General features: G+C 45.0%; 1 protein-coding gene across 1 annotated transcript; it reads right to left on the bottom strand.

The window, feature by feature from the left end:
- Nucleotides 1-341: 341 nt before the first annotated feature.
- On the bottom strand, nt 342-5,274 carry LOC109523925 (nucleolin-like). The gene is made up of 8 exons (XM_019883412.1): nt 5,047-5,274; nt 4,027-4,096; nt 3,710-3,754; nt 3,567-3,641; nt 3,378-3,443; nt 3,122-3,280; nt 2,670-2,990; nt 342-1,095 (listed from the first exon to the last, which is right to left on the bottom strand). The coding sequence occupies exons 2-8, from the start codon at nt 4,078-4,080 to the stop codon at nt 808-810; spliced, it is 1,008 nt and encodes a 335-aa protein (XP_019738971.1). The 5' UTR covers nt 4,081-4,096; nt 5,047-5,274; the 3' UTR covers nt 342-807.
- Nucleotides 5,275-8,099: the final 2,825 nt, after the last annotated feature.

Genomic DNA, 8,099 nt, shown 5'->3' with positions numbered 1-8,099 from the left:
GGGGGGGGGGGGGGGGTGGGTTAAGGCCGAGATCATTTTGCCGAAGCTAACATTTGCTTATGTTGTATGTGCGTTCGTCTATTTGTATCATTTCAAATTGATGCCGTCTTCACCACTTTCATAGATTAAATGCAAAAGACATGTTCACAAATATGCACATGTTCATGACAGTAAAATGATTTATTCCTCATTAATTCACAGCCAACGACGGTTCATTATTTCCACCGCAGTTGCGGTCACAATGCATAATAATAGCAGGCAGAATTTTGTCCGCCGGCTGAATGATTCAAGATGTTCTGTGTGAGCAAAACTGTGACAAAATAAATAAGCCGTGTCCCAGGGTGGATTAAAGTAAAATAATTTTATTTATACTTTAGAAATGGTACAAAAAAAAACATACGTTACGATAGACATGAAGGGGCAGGTGCCAACATGTCGTGTAAAGTAAGAACTGAGGACAACAACAGATTTGATACGATAGCAAGCAACACGCTCAACGACACAGGAGGCAAATACATGGCTTCAAAGTTATGATGCTTGGATTGATGACGCGCATTTGGAGCCAACTGCGCGTCCCCTGGAGTGCGACCCTGATATGTTTTGATTGGTTGTGGTATTTTCTTCCAGATTAAATTTTGGAATTCAGCAGTCAAGACCTGTTTTAATTTCGACAAATAAAGTTGTGCCACTGAGCTCACAATTATTCCGTGAACCCGACCAATAAATGATCGTAAACAAGCGTTTTGGATTGTCCCTGCTGGAAGAAGTGTCTCCCGAAGTGGACCCGAACGGGATTTTCCGGATGATTTATTTGGCGGTGATGACCACCGGCATGTCGGTGGTTTCACGGCCCGTCTCGCGCTCATCTGAGTCACTCTCCATGCTGTCGCTCTCATCCGAATCGCTGTCAGCAGCTCCAGGCGTGGCCGTGGTCTCCTCACTGCTCTGCTCGGTTTCGGACTGCTCTTCCTCCTCCGCATCCGCCGAGCTTCCGCTATCGCTTGTGCCATCGGTCGCCTCCTCCGCTGGGAGAGCGTCCTGGTTCTCGGGAGTGCTGGTATCCTCTTCCAGCATGTCATTGTGCTCCTGATAGGTCTGAAGCAAGGAATGCAAGTAAGAGATTTACACTCACAGTTGCATATGAAACACGTGCAGAATGTGATGTGCAATTCAGGACGTTTATGAGATCGAATGATACATCGTACACATATAGAGGCGGCCATCGGCCGTACAAACGGTTTCGTGTTGCTTTGGGCTGTCAATGTTTCACTGAAAGGCAGGACTGTGTTTCTTGAAGGCTATTTTTGACAGATTTCCCGCGTGTAAAATTGGACCCCTTGTCATCCATGGACCCAGCTATGAGGTACCAAAACTCTGGCCTTTTTTTTTTAAATTGACTTCTATTTAGGGTTACCTGCATTTTATGTTGCTCTCCATAAATAAATAAACCATTCGGGTCAGTGTGGGTAAAAAGCCACATCGTGTTCGTTTGAGGGCATCCGTATGTTGACTTACAGACTTAAGACAAACATCAGGCTTTGAAGGAACAAATCATTTCAGGACACCTCCCGGCTGGCTACAGCCAGATGGAACGGGACTCATTTAAAGGGCAGAATCATCCGGCCGGCAATGTCAAGGCGCCAGTTGAAACTCTGTAATTAGGATTTTCGTAAATTATGCCCCTGAGTATTTCGGCTACTGTATTTTTTTGTTCCCTTCCTTTGAAAGTTTGCATTACCGGTTTTGCAATATTGGCTTACTTTGGTTTTGCAGAACACAGGCAACAACTACGGTGGTCTTGGAGCTTTAAAAAAGGGATTGGCAAGGTGTTTTAATTGTAGGCCTACGAACTTGTGGAAAGTCATTCAATCGTTGTCATTCACATGCACGTATTTATTTATATGTACATGTACAGCTCTGAAAATATAAACAAATAAAGGACCAAAATAATTTTGGCATCTCATCCATTTTCGATCACGATTATCCTGTTTGGAATCACGGAGGGCCGCAGCCTATCCGGGTGAAAGCCGACCTACATCCTGAACTCGATAACTGTGACAAATCTTTTTTTTTTTCCCCCGAAGTTCTATATGTGTCATCGCCATGTGTGCGAAAGAAGAAGTCCTAACAAAGACATTGGAATCACGGAGGGCCGCAGCCTATCCGGGTGAAAGGCGACCTACATCCTGAACTCGATAACTGTGTCAAATCTTTTTTTTTCCCCCGAAGTTCTATATGTGTCATCGTCATGTGTGCGAAAGAAGAAGTCCTAACAAAGACATCCATGTATCGATTTGTCACAGAGTTGCTGAAGAACTGATGCTGAGATACACCACCTCTGTATCTTTCCAATATGGAATTGATATTCCGTTGACTGATCACAGCGCACTAGTTTTGCCTGTGGGCAAAGGCCTCTAGTTTTACACCGCAAACACACAGTTTCAGCAAGCAGATTATTGAGGTCTTGTAAAAATAGCCACCATGTTACTGATATAACCAACCCAATGTGGAATAAATTACCCCCTCTTGCCACAAAGTTTTTTTTTATTTTTTTTTTAGTTGCTCTCGGTTTCATGGGGATAGATAATTTGCACTTGGATTTCTTTTCCGCATTTTTAGCAGTCGGACCTGAACGTCCATCAAAAATAGCATTCGGTGCTCCAACTGACCTCACTCTTGTAGACCTCCGGTGACTTCTCCACCTCATTGTCGATGGGCATGTCGTAGCCCGATTTTTTCCCCGCGTCAACGTATTCATAGGACTTGTAAGATGAAGGAGCCTTGTGGTAGGTCTTCTCCTCGGCGTAGACGTAGCTCTTGTACTCGCTGGGGTATCCTCCCATGCTGTCACCGCGGCCCGAATCCGTGTCTGTGACGATGGTGGGCAGCAGGGGTTCCTCCGTCACAATCACAGGCGTCGCCGTCTCGGGGGCGACAGTTGAAGACTCGCCAGACTCGGAGCTGTCTTCCTCATCTTCCTCTTCGCTTTCCTGGAGGGGCAAATCACACCATGTGCTGAGATTCAAACCGGCAGAAGAGTGAACCACATGCTGGGGATCCGGCTCACCCTCAACCCTAATGTGGACCGTGTCTGCAGATAGTGTTTGTTTCGACTACTCACGCTCTCCTCTGATTCATCTTCATCATCATCGTCATCATCCTCATCGTCCTCATCATCACCGTCTTTACTTGGCTCATCTTGGTTGTCGACGGAGGGCGTGTCTGTTGCGGCCTCGTCTGGAGTTTCAAAGTTGACTAAAGCCGGAATCTCGACTGCCGCCTGCTCCAAAAATGCAGAAATCCAAAGACAGACTGATCAATTATACAAGGTGAACAGGCTCGGCGCATTGTATACTAGAATTGAAACGTATTCTGACCTCATCAGAACCAGCCGTAATCTCATCCGAACCAAGAGCAATGGGTGCTAAAAATTTCTGGAATAGCTGCGAGAACATCGGCGACAGGTGAGTTGCAGTGTGCGTGGTGTCAACCGTTTTCTCGACACCAACACATTCGGAATGTAAAATGTCAGCGCTTTGTTCTTTCGAATTGCGGGAATGCCGTACCCTGAAGGGTGACACGCGGAAGCGAGTCAAGTCGGCCATCTTTTTCCTGAAGAGTGAAGCCGCGGGTCGTCTGACCTGTGGACAAGCACGAGAGTCAACGTGGATGCCTCACCCTCTGTCTGCCTTTCCGACATTATACCCACCATTTCTTCAGAGCTCTCTGCCGAACTGTCGGAATATTTTCTTGCCTGAAAAGCAGACGATCCCAATCAATAACATCAATAAATGAATAAAACTACAGTTCAAGAAATTGTGCGGGTTATCCACTGATATTATGCAAACACGAGCGGCGTCGAAAGGACACTTGAATGAGATTGGATGCTTTATAGTCGCTTTGAGATGATGCAATTGCACCGTGACCAAGTCATTGTCATATTTCATACAAATAAACTCAACTTAGTTGCAATGGATGGAAAACAAAACACATGAAGTTGAAGATAACCAAGAGGAAATAACTCACTGGTCGGCAGAGAACTGCAGCAAAGAGCAGAACAAAAACAAATGCCACTTTCATGGTTTGTGTTCGGTGTCTATAAGAACCAAAGAAAAGTAGAAGAAGAAAAGATGATGAAATGAAACAACCAAATACGTTTTGAAAGCAATGAAAAAATGAATTGTAATACATATGGACCAACATCAAGCGTAATACATGTATGTATGTTACGTCAACCCGTTTTGGTTTTTGCCTTGGAGTTCACGAGGTTCATTATTTTCCGCTCACAGCAACGAGAGACGACAAGAAAGTTTGGACTCTGGTTGTGTAATTTATGATTTGTGTCGCAGTGTTCAGGACACATCGAGTTAAATCGCAAGTTAAAATTAAAGTGCCTCCGCCACAAGACCCAAGAAATATGGGAACAACTCAAAAAGCCAAGCGGTCCACTCACTCACCCACACACACACAAACACACGAGCAGACATACAGAGCAAAAACTAACATCTCATTTTCAAACCATGCCTAGTAATTTATTGCCGCTCGGCCTCAACTCTTCAGTCTTTTTTTTTTTTTTTTGGTGGGCTTCCCAACAAGTCGCAGAGATTTTCGACCACTGGGCCTCACAAAGCAAGACACTGCTGTTGGTCAAACTCGCTTTACCAAGAGATGTTGGATGGGGAAGCTACGAGGGAAAAAAAATCAGGTGTCTCCCAGCCTCCCGTGTGAATGAAAATGAACTGTTTTCACAAATTGGGATTCATTTGATGGTCTACTCAAGAAGACAATTCTACGTTGCTCAAATTAAATGCTCTTATTTAAGTTACGACAGGAGAACTTTCCACAACTATTTGCTGAGGTTGCTCTTCAGCAGTAACATGCAACTCACTTGCACCCAAACCCCCCTACTACGTTCCAGATGTTATGCAGTACATGTTCTTGCGGCTATTAAAAGCAGCACATAGCAAACAAGCATTAGCGTCATCAAACCACAATCCCTACCAAACACTCCGTATTGTCATTCACATTGCATGAACTCGTACTCACCTTAGCGAGAAGAAGACTGATGAGGTTTGATGGCAGTACGTTCCCGGGATGCTGCGCGCCGGATGCCCTGTGATGCTACTGCAGTCTCCTCTGGCCTTTAAATCGCTACGCTTCTGCCAGTAGCCAATCGGAGCCGAGACTGTGATGTCATGAGGTTAACCGCTCCATGGTCCACCTCTTGTCTGTCTCCCCCACTCTTCCTTTGGTTTGCGGTGCGGGGGCTAACGTGCATACACACATACGGAGAATTAAATTAATCTAAGAAAATACACTGGCATGATGTAGATCCAAAAAAAAAAAAAAAAAAACACCAACAAGTGCTGTGACAATGATTCAACTTCCTTACAGACAGAAATATGTCTGACTGAGGTCTTGCCAGATAATGGACAATTTACTGATTCATCGTAAACTGTCAGATGACGAGAATAACCACATTGTCATGCCCTTCGGTCGCCTTTCTTGAAAATAGAGATAGGAGACGGCCCGGTGGTCGAGTGCTCAGTGCATCGTCCTCACAGTGCAGAGGTCATGGGTTCGATCCCGGCTCTGGACTTCCTGTGTGGAGTTTGTATGTTCTTCCCACGCCTGTGTGGGTTTTCTCCGGGTACTCCGGTTTCCTCCCACATTCCAAAAACATGCACGGCAGGCTTAAGGAACACTCTAAATTGTCCCGAGGTGTGAACGTGAGCGCGGATGGTTGTTCGTCTCTGTGTGCCCTGTAATTGGCTGGCGACCGGTTCAGGGTGTCCCCCGCCTACCGCCCGAAGACAGCAGGGGCGACATGGGAATGTAGACGTTGGACAAAGTGACACAGGCATACCCAAGATGAGGACATTGATGACAGAAATATCAGCTCACTGCACTTCAGTCCCATAACGTACGTCGGCTTGTCATCATTACCGCCTCTCAAAATGTTCCATGATGATTGGATGGGCGGGTGATGTTATTCCTACGTCTGGTCTGGCTATATCGTCTCACTTCTTGTTTCCATGAAGGCACGTTGGTCTGGTCGTCAGTTTATTTTCGACACAATGACATTTCGTGGACTGAAGGACGACAGTTAGCAGTTAGACCTCGTTCTACGCAGTAGTTGTCGTTCATTCGCCCTTTTTGTTGAGAGCTCGGCTGTTTTCTCTTTAAGTTCTGCTGGAATTTGCATTTGTACCATGCTTTTAAATCTTTTTTTTTTTTGTCATGCTGCACTAATATTCCCATTTGGGTAATGCCATTGGTCGGTGGACGGTGAAGCATGAGTGCGGTTGAGGGTGGAGGGATAAAGGGAGTGAATCGTTCATTAAACAGCCTGACTGTTTGTGTTGTGATTAATCAGCGGACTGTCTGCTTTCCTGACTGTTGCCGTTTCCAGGGAGGAACAAAGCAATATGTTTCATGATCACATGTTCTTCATTTGAGGGTGGAGGGATAAAGGGAGTGAATCGTTCATTAAACAGCCTGACTGTTTGTGTTGTGATTAATCAGCGGACTGTCTGCTTTCCTGACTGTTGCCGTTTTCAGGGAGGAACAAAGCAATACGCATGTTTCATGATCACATGTTCTTCACCGTTTTCCTCTAATGGTGTGATGTCGCCGTTAAAATGATTGCGTCGACATGACCTTCAACACCAACATTCAAAATCAATTGTCTTTTACATATGTTTCGACCTTATCCACAACTATACACGTTACACAAAAGGTTTTAGCGGATATTTTTTATCAGAACTGATGACCTGTGTTCTCCCGCATTTAATGACTATGACTAGACTTTATAACCAAGGACTGATGATCGGTCCCTGTCCTCTCCGCTCTCCCTCCACTAACCCGTTCTTAGCATTGTCCCTGTTTGATACTTGCAATAGGAGACATCTCTTAGGAAGTTGTACAGACGGGAGGCACAGTTATTTTGAAGACTTTGGGGCGGAGGAAGATGCTTGCGTGAAACACCCTCCACATGTTGGCTAGCATGTCAAAGGCATTCTTCGCAACCATGTGTCCCCTTCATACCAGGACGTTTGCGACACAGTGACATTTGTGAGTTGATTTAGTCAACGCGAGTCAATTTTGTGTAATCCGATCTACATATGTTCATTCACCTGAAAAAAAGACAAAAAATGCATACAAATGCACATTTTTCCGAGCCTCAGTTAGAGCGAATCACAGATCTCAAATTCCTCTGCGCTCAATGACTCTGGAATTATACCTCATGGGCAGCCATCAAAATGTCTGTGCGTAGTATTGTGTTTGGTTTGGCAAGTGCTTCAGAGAAGTCTCGCATTTGTCCTCAAGGTTGTCATTACTCTTAGGAACTCACTGGAGCGGCCTCACAACAGGCACAGTTGCTTGATCGTATAACCGTGTTCTCTTCTTGTCCTCAAGGTTGTCATTACTCTTAGGAACTCACAACAGGCACAGTCGCTTGATCGTATAACCGTGTTCTCTTGGGCCGGTTCAGGGTGAACTATCCAATGGAAAAAAAAAAATGGCATGATTGCGTTTGGTTGGCAATGTAGTTTGTCTCACCAGGGTGTGTTCTTCATAGCTGTGGCTGCGAGTGCATGTTGCCAGCAGGATTTTTGGGTGGAAAATATGGATTTGTTTTTGCACAGTTTAGGAATTACAGAGAACTAAGACCTTGCAAACTCATGTGAGTAAAGTTATTGTAGTGACTAAGGTTGACGAAAACACACCACGCCAATATTTTTTCAGTGGGTCTTGGGAGTGCAATGAAAACAAACAGCGAGTCAATGCCAATGTCATTTGATTGTGCAAGTGATTCGTATTGCAGGGAAGAAATGCCAGATTAAAATGTGAAATAATAATCAAGAAATAATGTGCTGTTTGTACTGTACATTGTACATTTAAAAAACAACGCCCAAATTGAATTCCGCCTGGTGCCATGTGTCATCCAAACTATTTTTATTTGAGGGTGTGGCTGCAGAGGGGCTGCACGGGTTATTTGTGTCTGGAAGAATGGCCGCTGTGGTCGTGTTGTGGTCTGACACTAACCAGACTTTTACACGCTTGAGAAAAGTTGGGGCGAAGAAAGAAGCGACGAG

Source organism: Hippocampus comes, unplaced genomic scaffold (assembly GCF_001891065.2).
Source record: "Hippocampus comes isolate QL1 unplaced genomic scaffold, H_comes_QL1_v1.1 scaffold232, whole genome shotgun sequence".
In the NCBI taxonomy this organism is placed as follows: domain Eukaryota; kingdom Metazoa; phylum Chordata; class Actinopteri; order Syngnathiformes; family Syngnathidae; genus Hippocampus; species Hippocampus comes.
The sequence above is the reverse complement of the archived record's forward strand: the minus strand, read 5'-3'. Positions and strand labels throughout refer to the sequence as shown.